Source organism: Hippopotamus amphibius, chromosome 9, assembly GCF_030028045.1.
Source record: "Hippopotamus amphibius kiboko isolate mHipAmp2 chromosome 9, mHipAmp2.hap2, whole genome shotgun sequence".
NCBI classification, from domain to species: Eukaryota; Metazoa; Chordata; class Mammalia; order Artiodactyla; family Hippopotamidae; genus Hippopotamus; species Hippopotamus amphibius.
Window position 1 is genome coordinate 51699484 of NC_080194.1, and position 14330 is coordinate 51713813.

The 14330-nt window shown below is 34.3% G+C and overlaps 1 protein-coding gene across 1 annotated transcript in view; it reads right to left on the bottom strand.

Annotated features, from left to right (window-relative positions):
• Positions 1–261: 261 nt before the first annotated feature.
• CNTN5 (contactin 5) overlaps positions 262–14330 on the bottom strand; it is a 1287027-nt gene continuing 1272958 nt past the window's right edge. Inside the window, exons 24-25 of the mRNA XM_057750478.1 lie at positions 7190–7358; positions 262–3034 (exon numbers count right to left, since the gene is read on the bottom strand). Coding sequence (XP_057606461.1) covers positions 2931–3034; positions 7190–7358 — 273 coding nt within the window. The 3' untranslated portion in view covers positions 262–2930. The remainder of the gene's footprint in view (positions 3035–7189; positions 7359–14330) is intronic.

Sequence of the window (14330 nt, forward strand, 5' to 3'; positions counted from 1 at the left end):
GTCTTCTTCTTGAGAAGGAATAAATCATGAGTTTAACTCTGAATTTATCTCATTTGCACTTGCTTCTTTGCTTGGTTTATTCTTTGACGTAGTTTCCAGTTGGAAATACCATGGACATCTATAAAGATTTTTGAACCTAAAATGATAACAACATGCAGAGTCTTAATATGATATTTTCAGTGTGAAAACTCTACCATAAATATGAGCATATTGTGGTCTGCATGAAATAACATTACTCATGTAGTTGACAAGAGATAAAATAAAATCAATAAAAAGAGAATTGTTTATTAAAAAGATCTAATGTTACAAGAACAGTACACAGAACTATTATCTGACTGTGCCTTCCACATGGTATATACCATTATATATAGTATATATACAGACTGTACACAATATATTTAACGGTTTGACATGGGGTCCACAGTACCTTCCTTTGGGTATGCAAAACATTCACTTTCATGAAATTTTTAATTATGAGGAGTCTTTTTTTCTTCATAGCTCAACTGACATTATACAAAAATACAGTCTCTTTACTGATTTCGGACTGTGTGGTTACCATTCCATCCAAGAAAAAGCTCACTCAGTATAATGTACCTTGCTAAGGAATGCTGTTCTGCTTTCTACAAAGTAACAAGTATGTAATTCATAAGTACATAAACATTTAAAACTTGTTTTTTAATAGGTTTACAATGCAAAATACATATTCTGTATATGTTGCATAAAAACATCCCCTATTGCTGATTCCTGTAAGAATACATTAGACATTCTATATTTAAATATTCTGTCAGATATACACCATCCATCAGGTATTTGGAAATATTGGTTAATTTGACTTTGCCATATATTGACATTATATTTCATTGGGCTATGTTTTATAAGAGTTTTAGTAATAACTCAATTCTTAAAGTTCACTAAGTCTAGTAGGAAACACTATGGACAATGAAGACAGTGATTTGATGAATAAAATATGAAGTCAAAGTTGTTGCCCACTCCTTAATATTCTTGCCGCATTTCTTTCAGATACACTATCTGCTCCTATAAGCTATACCATACTTGGGAGAGCTCATATTTTGCCTGCTAAACAGTTAGCATCCCTCTATATGCAAAGTCCAGCCTCTCCCACTGCAAAGGAGGTGCTCAAGGAAGGCCACGTGGTTGTCATTATTCACAGGCTTTGATATTCACCATCCGTGGTAATTTATTACAATAATCTATTAACCATAATAGTCTTCTAAATCACTTCTTGTTTGTTTAGGGCTGTCTTGGACTTAATCCCCTCCAAAGAGAATGAGTAACCAACACAAACAGTGGTCCTGTGTCTCTGAACCCAATCTCTGAGGATATTCAGAATAGAAACTCCAATCTCTCTTCTGATTCTACAAGGATTAACCTCTAGAGCTGGCAGTTTGAGCTCAATACTGCTTCATTTTGCTTGCTGTAAAAGATGTGAGTAGAATGAACAGGTTTAGATTTTATAAAGGAAAGGAAAAGAATCTATCTTTTGTTCTTATATTAACAACACCTGTAAAACGGTAGTTTTTTCAGGCTCTTTTTTGGCATATGACTTTGCAATAACTATCCCTTCAGGCATCTTCCTGGGTCTAATGTGAACTCTAGCACATTGTCATATTGGTTAGAACATCTGTAAAATATCATCACATAGAAACTTTCACCACACTTTCCAACAACTATCTAGGATCACTTAGGTTCAAGTTGAATCCTCAAATAGCAAATGGGTATTGCCTCCTAAACAGTGGTATGGCTGGTTGGACTAGCTGAGACCCCATACTGAGGTCATGTTTCCACACACTGCTTAATTTAAAAAACAATCAATTTATCCAAGAGGTCCTCTTTATTTTACTAGTTGGTAAGATTTTATTAATGGCATGTGATGCATGGAACAGTTTAAAAAATCAACATTTGTTATGCTTGAGCCGTTTTAATCTATAGACTATCTGTATGCAAAATTACTTGCAGAACAAATTTTTCATTATCCTTAAAATAATTTGTAGTTAGAAGGAAACCTTGGGCCTAATTCAACACCTTTTTTTGGGCAGTAGGTGGGGAAATGGGAAAGCTCTGTCCCACATTCATTTCATTTTCAAGTTAGCACCCTTGGCAGCATGTCAGTATCTGAAGCTTTTAGTGATCATATATATATATATATTTTGTGACTTTATCTTTTGTTATTAAAAATAAACATTTACTATATTTGCAGCTAGGTAACATAGTACTTGATGAAAAACAATAGCACTTCAGTGCATTTGGACTCACTTTCTATTTACCTTGCACTAATGTAAATGGCTTATTCCCTATCCTAATAACTTGCTCTAGGGATGCATATAGAATAGCATATTGACAGATTTTGTTCTTTCATGATGCAATCATACAATATTTTTCGACAAAATTTTTGTGTACTTATCCTATAATGGACCACACAATTGAAGTATTTTTTCATATCCCCTGCTGGTTTGTCAATTGGAGTAGTCAGCCAAATGAAAAATGAAAAAGAGTAGACTTGGAGTCTCGAGCAAATTTTTCACTCTCAGTTTTGTATTTGTGTTTGAAACAGATCTGCTAGAGACCACTTGCTTAACAAATGGATGGCACACACTCAGGGTCATCAGATATAAAATCAAATTCCAACATACTAAAAAAAGTAAAGAATACATTTGAAAGAATTACCTTTGCTTACAAAAATTCATTACATACAATGTGCATATTTTTATTGGACCAAGAACTGTCCTCTCCATTTACAAAAACCAAAAAGAAACCTGATGGATAAGTAATATTCCTCCCAACCTCCTGTAAGTGCACCATGTGCAGTTCCAAGTTTTTAATGCTCATCTCCTGGGTCTCCACTTACATTATCCTCTATTCAGTGTTGTTATCAAGCTAAAGCAAAGAAAAGCAAATTAAGTCTGCAGTTTTCACCAAGAGGTTGAAGGAATCATCAATGCCAAAAGCAACGTTACTGATGATGAAGATGTGGAGAGAGTGTGGAGGGTTGACTGAGCACTAGTGATTTTCCCACCTGTGAAAAAGAGAAGCATTAAATGGATATAATTATTTTGGTTTTGCCTGAACTAGGAAAATTGTTTTTAGGTATGTTAGGATAAATGCAACATCAATCCTGTTTCTGATAAGAGTGTTCCTTGTGCTTATGAAACAAGATATTTTCCGGGATTCTCAAAAGGTATACGGAGGGCAGAAATGTATATGGGATATGGTGTTAAAAAGGCCACGTTGAACAAATACACCTAATCAGGAGATTCAATATAATTTTCAACAATGATGCACTGATGGAAAACATCTCAAATTCCATGAAAGAAAATAAAATAATTTCTATAGTGCACAGTTCAGGAAATGAAGCAAAAGTTTGTGGCAACCAGAATGCATAATTTAAGTAAAATTTTAAATATAATAATAAAATTTTAATTTAATAATAAAGTATTATTTAATTTTAATTTACTTATGGGTCCTTGATTGATCTGACTGTTTCAATTGAGCAGGCTTAAGTTGTAGATTCTCAGGCCAAACCTGGCAAAAAAGAGGCATCTTTCATTACTTTTACTTCTACCCAGGAGAAGTTATTCCTTCTTGAGACAAAAACATTGCATGCAGGTAATGTATTAGGGTGGCTGCTTGACTAAACTCCCTGATTTGGATAGATTAGTCTGAAGTAGTTTTGATAGCTCCATAAGTTCACAAACAATCACCCTTAGATCTAACTTCAGGAATAGTTCCTCAAGCTAGAAGTCTTCGGAAGTATCATCATCATGAGTGACATTTAATGAATGCTTACTATATGCCAAGTACTGTACCAAGCTTTTCATACATATTATTTTATTTGATCCTCACGTTCCTATGCAGTAAGTGCTATTATTTATTCTGGAGTTGCAGACTGTACCAGGGCTTAAAAAGATTATAGAAACTTGTTTAAAGTCATTGAGCTAGGGATTAGTAGAAAGAGATACTCCTATGTGTTGTCTCTATTAAAACAATGATTGGTCTTGATTAAAACCATGATGATAGATTAATAATAAAATGTACCAACTGATTTTTGGAATCATCCTTCTGTTAAGTTATCCTCTCTGGCCAGATTGAGTGTAACAGGATTCTGGGTGTGATTTTTGTTACAGGATAGAGTCTACATTTATTTTTCAGATGCTCATTTAAGAGCTGAAGAAACTTTTGTTTGGCAAACAATACATATACACACTCAAAGCAGCAAATCTTCTTTCCTCTGAAAACTTTTACAGCTAAGGCACTAATAAAACCTATTAATCACCGTATTGGAGAATGTTACATATATTTCAACCTGTACAAAATGGGGTCATTGTGAAGTGCATGGCCACATGTGAGCTATAAGAAAGGCATGATGACAAAGCCTCACTGGAGTGGTATGTGCATGCTTAATAAATAAAAACTGTGAAAACATTCTTCCTATTTATTTGAGAGTGGCTGCTTCCTTGTTAAATCAACTTACATGGCATCCTTACCAAAAAGAAAAAAAAACAAAACCCCTCACTTTCAGCATGCTAAGTAGGGTCTATATCTCAAATTTGACATAGAATCCACAAAGCAAAAATATGCTATTTCAGCGTAACAAAACAAAACAAAACAAAACACAAACAACAATAAACATTGGACCTAGTTCTAGTCCCAGATATAAGACTAACTAACTATTTCACTTGAGTTGGTCATTCAACTTCTTAGGCTTTTGGTTTTTGGAAAAACATAAGAATGAAACCAATTGTTGCTTATGTTTTATGGGTCTAATTCAATACCATGAGATTTCACTCTATTACAACTCAGGAAATGGGTTGCTCTAGCTAAAGTGTTATTAACTAAAACATAAAAGTTGACAACTTTTTTTTTATGGAATAGGAGTTACAAGTTAATTAAAATACAAATGGGAGAATCAAGATGTTTATAAGTACTTTCAAGCTTGGAGCTGATATTATCTGGATGATACTTTAGAATCTGATTGTGTTAGAGTTGAAAGGAAACTTGGAATGCCAGAGAATAATAAAATACTTAACTCATAAGTTTGCTAGGAGGATATAATAAAATAATATATAGAAAAGCAATGCAAAGAACATGACCAGAGCTCAGTAAATGCTCTTTGTATTGTTGTTATTAGAACTTTGAGACTTATCAAGCAAGCAGAGAGTTGTCACCTTTTTAACTTTTCAGAAATAACCTAGTTCTTCAATGTGCTCTTGAAAATCTGAACATTTCAATTGTGAATGAATCAATGTCGAGACATTATTACCTTTCTTGCTCTTGAAACCACAATTTTATAAATAAATCATAAAGTGTAATAAATTTTTGTGTGGCCACAATATATTTAAGTTCTCAGTTCTTTTCATCTGAATTTCTGAAAAAGTCAGATTTTCTGTATCTTATGATTTTTATTTTTAAATGTTCATTTTGAAACAATTTTAGATGCACAAGTAAGTTGTGAGAATAAAACAAAGAATTCATTGATTCCTGAAATGTTTATGCTTTATCTTCTTGCTCTATTATTCTATAAGTATGTACATTTTTTCTTGACCCATTTGAAAGTAAGTTGTAGACATAATGTATATTTACCCCTAAATACTTTAATGTACAGATCTTAAAAATAAGACATTTTCTTGTATACTGTACAATTTTTAAAAATAGGAAATGAATGCTGAAATAGTAACTAATCTACAGACATTATTCAAATTTTATCAATTGCCTCAATAATGTCCTTTATTTCTTCTTGTATTTTTATGCAAGAATTTGCTTACCAAGTATTATGTCAATAGCTTTTCCTCAAAATTTCAGTCTACCTTATTATTTTCTCTGCTATATTTTCCTTCTATCTCACTTTGTGGCATCAAAAAAAAAATTCACAAGAAATGCCTCTGGTCTTAACCTAAATCGAGCAATACATTGAATATAATACATCCACATTCAGAGTGCTATAGAATATCATAAGATACTTCCCTTTAGATTGATAATTCTGCTTGAGAATGATTGCTCAATAAATAATACTCACAATTACCTATTAATTATATGTATATTAAACATTTTTATGTAAGGCCTTAATAAAAATTGCCTAATATTTTCTCAATGAGAGATTTGAGCATTTAATGAAATCTTTTGCTTTCTTTTTTGACTACGTCAATGAAATGGTTACTTTCTTCTTAATTTGTAAAATCTCTCTTCCTTGAATCAGTTTTCTCTTGCTGGTGTAATAATAATGGGGTTGAATTCTGTTTCTTTCACTTAGTAATAGTGTGATCTTAGGCAAGTTACTTAAATTTTCTCTGTAGAACAAGAATAATGCCACCTACCTCACTGTTAAGAAGATTCAATAAGATGATGTACGTAAACACTTACGACCATGCCTGATATATAGCAAGGGCTCAGTAAGAGTGAGAAATTATTAATATTGCTAATAATAATGATGCTCAAATAAGTTCTAGAGATCTAATATACAGCATAGTGATTGTAATTAATAAAACTCTAATATATACTTGAAACTTGTTAAGAATGTAGATTTTAAATATTCTTACCACAAAAAAGAAATAGCAGTTATATGATGTGATGGAGGTATTAGCTATATTTTTGCAGTAAGTTTGTGTACATATTTGCAATATACAGTGTATCAAGTCAACCCTTGTACACTTTAAACTTAATGCTATATCTCATTTATATTTCAATAAAGCTGGAAAAAGAAAAAAACCCAAAACAATGATATTCAATGAAATTTATAATTTATTTTGAAATCCATAGACATAATCAAATTTTAATTTTAAAAAGCATTCCCTTTAAACTTTCCTGTCCCTCACTTTCCATTATCTAGTGATAAAGCTAATCATGACAATAGAGAAGTGTGTAGAATATATTAAACTAGTGCAATACTGGTTAAAAGCAATATTGCAAAGCACAAATGGCCAGTAAGCATTACTTGAGATCAGGATAGACAGGGGAATTTAACAAATAAAGGTATTTTAGATTTGTAGAAATTCCCCAATTGCTGGTAGACTGCCATGGCTTGTATTAATTGGAGGATCATAAAGCAATCAGAGTAAAATAAGAGAACCTTCAAAGTCTCTGAACCATGCAATCCATCATGTTAATTTTGATGAGTTTTACACCATCTTAATATTGTTAGTGCTTATCAAATTAAGCCTATTGTGTCAAAACTTACCTGAATATGATGAGACCCTGATTTGGGAACTAGCTGTTCCATCGCCTCCTTCGCTGTATGCTCGAACTTCAATAATATAGACTCCAGCATCGGGGAGTGGGACTACTGCTTGAGGTTTCTGCGTTTCAATAACTTGACTGTTGCTGTGACCCTCTTGCCTAAAAAACACCTGGGAATAATAACAGATGTTTAAACATTTGATATTTAGTCAAGGATTCCAAATGTTTATTGACTGCCTTCTGTATGTCACATTCTGAACTAAGTACAGGGAGCTTACTGCTTAGACAGATATGTAAGCAAATGCAATGTATGCAGCAATGGAAGCATACATAAGGGGCTAGGGTAATACAGAAGAGAGAATTTAATTCCATCTGGGGGTTTAGGGAAGGTTTTTAGGAGGTGATGCTGAGCTAAGAATTTAAAGATAAGTAGAGTTAGCCAGTTGGAGAAGGCAAGGGAAAAAGTTCTACAAAGAGATAAGAGAAGATTTCAAATACATCTAAGCAATAAGAAAACAAAAGCATTAGAAGACTTTGAGAATAATGAAAAATTGAGACCAGAGAAGTAGGTAGTGAGGGGGCAGATCATTGAATCTGTTATTCCTGGTTATTGAAATTAATAGTACCTGAGGAAGTACTCAAAACTGTTATCTTCAAATCATTTGAAAGGAGTAATCAGAAAATTTGTAAAATATATCAATAATAAATTCTTTACAATGTAGAAGAGGCTGAAAGGTTAAAATTATATTGAGCATTTTTATTTTTACTTTTGCATTTGTTTTTTGGTGAATTAGCATTTGGATACATTAGGTAGCCAAGTTAAGGCTTTTTTGACATCTGTTCTTGGTACTAGAATTGAACATGTATTCATGCCAAGCAGAATTTTAGAACTACAGATTGAGACATAGAATTATCCTGTGTTTACAGGTCAGACAACCAAGGTCATAGAGGTTATACAATTTATACAAGATCATGTGGCTAGTTGTAGAAGAAATTGCATTGGAAGGTTAGTATTCTGATGATCAGTTCGGAGGTGTTTCACTGTATTATACTGTTTCTACTCCTTTGCCCCCAATAAACTGTGTGTGCGTGTGTGTGTGTGTGTGCAATAGTCAAGTAGCAGCAGTTAAGATTTTAAATACATTTTTATTCAGTTTCATTGTTTTTGTGCTTTTTTATAATTGTTAGTATTATGATTTCTTTGCATAATGGAGAGAACAATGGCTTTGCAGTCATACAGATCTAGATTCAAAACAATCTCCCACAAAACAAACAAACAAAAAAACAATCTCCTGCACATTGCTGTCTGAGCAAATTTGAGCAAGTTACTAACCTTTATAAATCTCAAGTGCCTGTGCTGTTTAGTAGAGATAATAACACCTATTTCGTGGTTTTGTTAGGGAAATTCATGTAAAATGCCTAGTACAGGACCTGGTACGCTTAAGAGAAAGAGGCTTTTTCTGTTGCTATTATTGTTCATGACAATGGTCAGTATTTCATTTGCATCATAAAAGATGAACTGCCTTGGGATACTAGACAAAAATTTATAATACTTTTTGTTTATTAAAAATGCATTTTGAATTTGAACTAACCTACATACAAGAAAAAAAACTTTAAAAAAGTAATGTTTTTATATATTGAAGCCTTCCTGTACTTGATCCTCCTTTCTGCATTCTGGTAACGTATGCTCCCTCCATTTCACTTTCTCTATCTTTCATGGATTTAAATTTACTTCAGGCTCTTGGGAGAGAAGTAAATTCTCTGTAAAAGTATATAATGTGCAATAATTCTATCTACTGAAATTCTTGCAGGGAAGGATGCCATAGCTTCAACATAGTTGGGAAGTGGCAAAAGCATCATCAAATATTTTACTGGGTATCTCACATGGGTCAGGCACAGTGCTATATACTGGAGATTCATCAGAGAATAAGACATGGTCCTGTCTTCATGGCACTTACAGTCTAAAGTAGAGACATTTAACAATGAAATCAAGTGTGCTATGTATTGCAATAGGAAACATTTGATGCTATAGCCATGTACAGAGGGGCACAGATTTGGGGATCAGAAACACTTCTAGGAGGATGCCTATAGCAGGTTCTTTTGGCTTTAAAAAATGACAATTGTATCAGAATTTATGCTTCTCATTTTGACTGTAGCAGCATAATGAATTAGAATTCTGTTCATCCATATGAGGTAATTAGAAAGCAAATTTATGACAATGAAAAAGTATGTAAATTGGTGAGGATTGGCAGGGGAGTAACTATTTTAGAGGACATTGTTATTATGGTTCAATAAATTACAATTCTTATGACAAAGAAAAATGCAGCCAGTAATGCATATCTAATGTTGCTGTAAAATCCAGACTTGAAGAAAAATTTGTGGATCAGCTGAGATTTAGGAACAAAAGGTAAAGGCAGGAAAATATCAGTTAATGTTAGCAAAAGGAGTTTGAGATTAAATGTGGCTTTTACCAATACATCCAGGGAGATGTAGTGCTATGAGTCTGTAAGTAGGTATACTAAGTGAAAAGATACATTAAAGTAATGGTTAGGCTTAGGTGATTTAGAGAATCTTCGCTCATTTTAAAATACTGATTTAGAAAAGATGAATACGAATGAGAAATACGAGAAGGTTAAGGAGTTATCAAGACATGTCAGAAATAGTTATTGACAGTAAGAAGACCACGGATTTCTTTGAGAATCTGGACAGATTGGAAGTTGCAATGATGGCTATCTCTAAGCATAAAGAAAATTGTTTATTGTCAAGACTATTCTCAAATTCTATTTTAAAAACTTAGCCAAAGAGATGACCCTAAACAAATAAGTAATGCAGTACTGCTATTCTCAAATGCATGATCTAGAAATGGCTAGTCTGTAATGTCTGATGGTAACAATAATGGTGTGTGTGCCTAAAAATATAGCAGAATAAATTTTTGCTAGTGTCACCCATAAGTGCCGTTGGAAAGATGGATCCTATTAAATGGAAGGAATACCAGCTGAGCATCTTGGGGACAATTGCTCTTCACAATAGCGGGGGAGAAATCCAAAGCCCCAGTGGCATGGGTGGGTGAGGCGGAGTCAGCAAGATAGTAAAATCTAGATGAAAAGAAAGCAGGAGGCTCAAGTACCAGTGAGAAACCACTGTCTGTAGGGTGGCCACAAGGACTTTTAAGAACAGGACTTCCTATGGGCTATTTTCAGATGTTTGTTTGTATAGTGTGCCTTTCACTCTACTATCTCCCACTGACATTTCCATAAAGTCTTCTTTGTATATGTATATACTTCACATTATACAAGCCATTTCTTTTATAATTTTTTAAAAATATGATGAAAAATGTAAGCATAATCAAATATAGAATTGATAGTATAAACCATTACATGACTCTTTTTAACTTGTGGGGATCACAGGAAAGAGGCTGAATCCCATATGTGGAGTGGATATAAGAATAAGGACGCAGATGCAGAGAATGGACTGGAAAACTCGAGGTTTGGGAGGCGGCAGGGGGTGAAGGGGAAGCTGAGACGAGGCGAGAGAGTAGCACAGACATATATATACTACCAACTGTAAAACAGATAGCCAGTGGGAAGTTGTTGTATAACAAAGGGTGTTCAACTCGAGGATGGAAGATGCCTTAGAGGACTGGGACGGGGAGGATGGGGGGGACTCAAGGGATGGTGGGGGGGGGAGTTGAGGGAGGGAGGGAATACGGGAATGTGTGTATAAAAACAGATGATTGAACTTGCTGTACCCCCCAAAAAAAAGTAATAAATGAAAAAAAAAAAGATAAAGGAACAGCTGTAAGATATGGAAAATCAAGGAGACTAGAATGACCATAGACCTTTTTTTTTTTATTTTTTTTATTTTTTATTTTTTATTTTTTTATTATTTTTTTTGGGGGGGGTACACCAGGTTCAATCATCTTTTTTTTTTTTTTTTTTTTTTATATATTTTTTATTTTTTTTTTGGGGGGTACACCAGGTTCAATCAACTGTTTTTATACACATATCCCCATATTCCCTCCCTTCCTTGACTCCCCGCCCCCGAGTCCCCCCCACCCTCCCCGCCCCAGTCCTCTAAGGCATCTTCCATTCTCGAGTTGGACTCCCTTTGTTATACAACAACTTCCCACTGACTATTTTACAGTTGGTAGTATACATATGTCTGTGCTACTCTCTCGCTTCGACCATAGACCTTAAGCTCCCTGAGAAGCTGGAGAAATACAGGAATGGGCTTCAAAATTCCACAGGCTGTGGAATACAATTCCAATCCAAGTGTACCTATATCTCAGGAGTCTGGCACGCCCTAACTGATATCTAAATGGAATAAACAAAAATTTCTGTCTACATTGATGGATCATATAATAAGTAGTAAACTTTGAGCCTGATTTCCCCCATACTTTCCCTAGCTCTATAAACAGCAGAAAGTAGAGGTGAGGAGGAAGATGTGTGGTGAAAGGGTCGTTTATCTAGGAAAGTATATTCCTAGACATAGACTGAAAAATGAGAACTTATTTTCTTGGTATGTAGCCTGAAGCCCTTATCCTGAATTCCTTCTGACTTCTCATGTCTTTTCTGAATGGATAGAAGTTTCTCTTGGTGGGGAAGGCATTATTTGCACAGGAGAAAGCATAGCCCCTGGGGATTTAGCATTTATTTTCTCTTTCACTTTTAAATTTAAGTCTGTATAAGGAGAATAAGGTGGGGATAAGATGGCTGTTTTACTTTATAATCTTGGTAAGTTTCTTTCACAGTATAAAGAAAAAAATTCTCCACTCAAGATCGTTAAAGAGAATTATGGCTGAACATACTTTAGTGCACAGTTTTGTTACTGGTATTTCTTTGGAAGTGCTAGTAACAAAAATAACTTGCCAAAATTAGTAAGGATTCTAGATTCAGACCCCAAACTAGTGGAGTCATAAAAACAAACTTTTCTTCATTTTAAAAATACTTATTTGGGAAAAAAGGTAAATTAAGAAACTGCTTTGAAGTTTTTGTTCTACTTTCCTGATCATTGACATATAATGTATTAAGAAAATATGCAGCTAATCTGAATTGGGAAATGTAAAAAAATGTCACATGTTAATTGACCTGAAGAAGTGCTCACTGAACTCACAAATTTGACTCTGCTTTTTAGATGGGAAGCTATTTTGTTTGAGTGGAAATAATTTGTAGCCATGAAAAAAAGACAATTATTTTCAAGCATTTTTCTGGTTCTTCATGCTTCTCTTCCTCTTGTTTGTTAATAGAAGCTGTGATATCTTAAAAGTATTACTATTAAGCCTGGACTTCTTAAACAAAATCCCAAGAAGTACAAGTTCTCTTGGACAGTTTCAAAGGGCAGTGAGAACTTTCACTACCAGGGAATTCTTAACATTTATCTGAATAGATTCAATTTTAGTGTGTCACCCATGACACAATCATATATGGTTCCATTCCATCCTTCTTTCACTATAATCTGGGTCCCTTTTGAAGTCCCTGATAAGATTTTGTGATGGAGAGACCTTCTTTTTCTCTTAACACCTTTGAACCAAATTTCCCTTATCATTGTATTCTTTCTCTGGTAATATCTTGTCCTTATGTATGTTGCTGACACCTCAATCTGTGGAATCAAGTAAGAATGTAAGATTTGCGCTTTCTTAGAAAATGAATGGGTCTAATTCCAAACTCTGCTGTTTTTCTTATGTTATTTTTGTGGTTTATTTTTTTGAGGATAAATTGCATGGTATATAATATCTTAACTATAAAAAAGAAGAGTTGAATTAGTATAGATCAAGTCTATGGAACAAATCTATCTTTCTCCATATTTATCACTTTTCAATCATTTTCACAATCTGGAAAATTTCTAGCTGAGAATTTTTTCTTAATTCATCAATCTTAAACTGGACTTGATATAAAAGATGGAATATACGGTCCCTGCACTTTAAACCTCAGGCAGAAACTCTTAGTTTTCAGACTCCATTTTACATATCATGTATATTTCTGTGATCTCTTTTGGTCATAAAAGCAAAGTAATTTGGCCAAGACAAAAAGTGAAAATAAAATCATTTCCCTTTTGATATTGCAATTAATTGTAGAAGCTCTCTCTTGCTCTGATTAGCAGGAAGTCCTCCACTGCAAATTTTCCAAGAATCCCAAGAGGCAAACTTAGTCTTAATGAGTCAAGCCTACCTCAAATTACCTTATGGAAAGAGAAATGACTAGTGTGTTGACATGTCCCTACTTTTGTTAATCTCTTGTGTCTGCCACACACTATTATGTTTAAGAAGAGGGGGCTCACTAACATATTGATGCCACTCTTGGTCTGGCAGTAGTTTTTTGGGGATGTAGTAGGAATCAAAGAGTCTTCTCCCTCTGAGTATCATACTGGCCACTCCATATTTGTGTGAACCTCCCTCCAGATGATACAGCTCTTTCACGGCATGCAGATCCTTGCCTAAGGCTGGAGCAGTTCTCTTCCAACTCATGCTCAGAAAAGGGGGCTCCAAGCTTGTGTTCACGGGGTTCCATCTCTTTAGTATATATTCACAGCTATTGTTTCTAATCACATTCCTGTTCCATTGTGCCTGTGTCAATAGGAGCTTAGTTACCTGCCCTGTGAAAACTAGACTTTCCCAGGAGAATCCAGGCTCTATGTTAAGCCTAAGTCATCAATCTGAAGTCCCCTTTCCCTCATGGGGCCCTTTGTGTCATTCCTGCCAGTAGCTCTCTTATTGGGGATTAGACCATCCATCCGAAGTTCTAATAAGGTTTAGTTGCAAAAGAACAGGCTTTGAGGTCTCACTCCATTTGTTATCAGCAGAGTCCTTTCTTAGGAACTAGATTTTCCTTCTCAGGGACATAAGGAGGTGAGACCATTTCAAGGAAATAAAAGGAAAAAATCCTTAAGTAAGTTGTCATTACTTATACGGCTAAGATGGACCATATTAGTGATTCTCCCCCCGACAACAAGGTATTCCAAGGTGACTTGTGCTGTCTTCATTGAGACAGCACTGGTAGGCAATTTTTAAAGATCAGTTTCTTCTGTTAAAATATTGAAAATTCCACCTAACCAGGTGGAATTCCTTCAATAACAATAAGAACAATAGTAGCTGTTTTTCAGTGAGCACTACCTATATGCTAAGCATTTTACACAAATTATCTTTT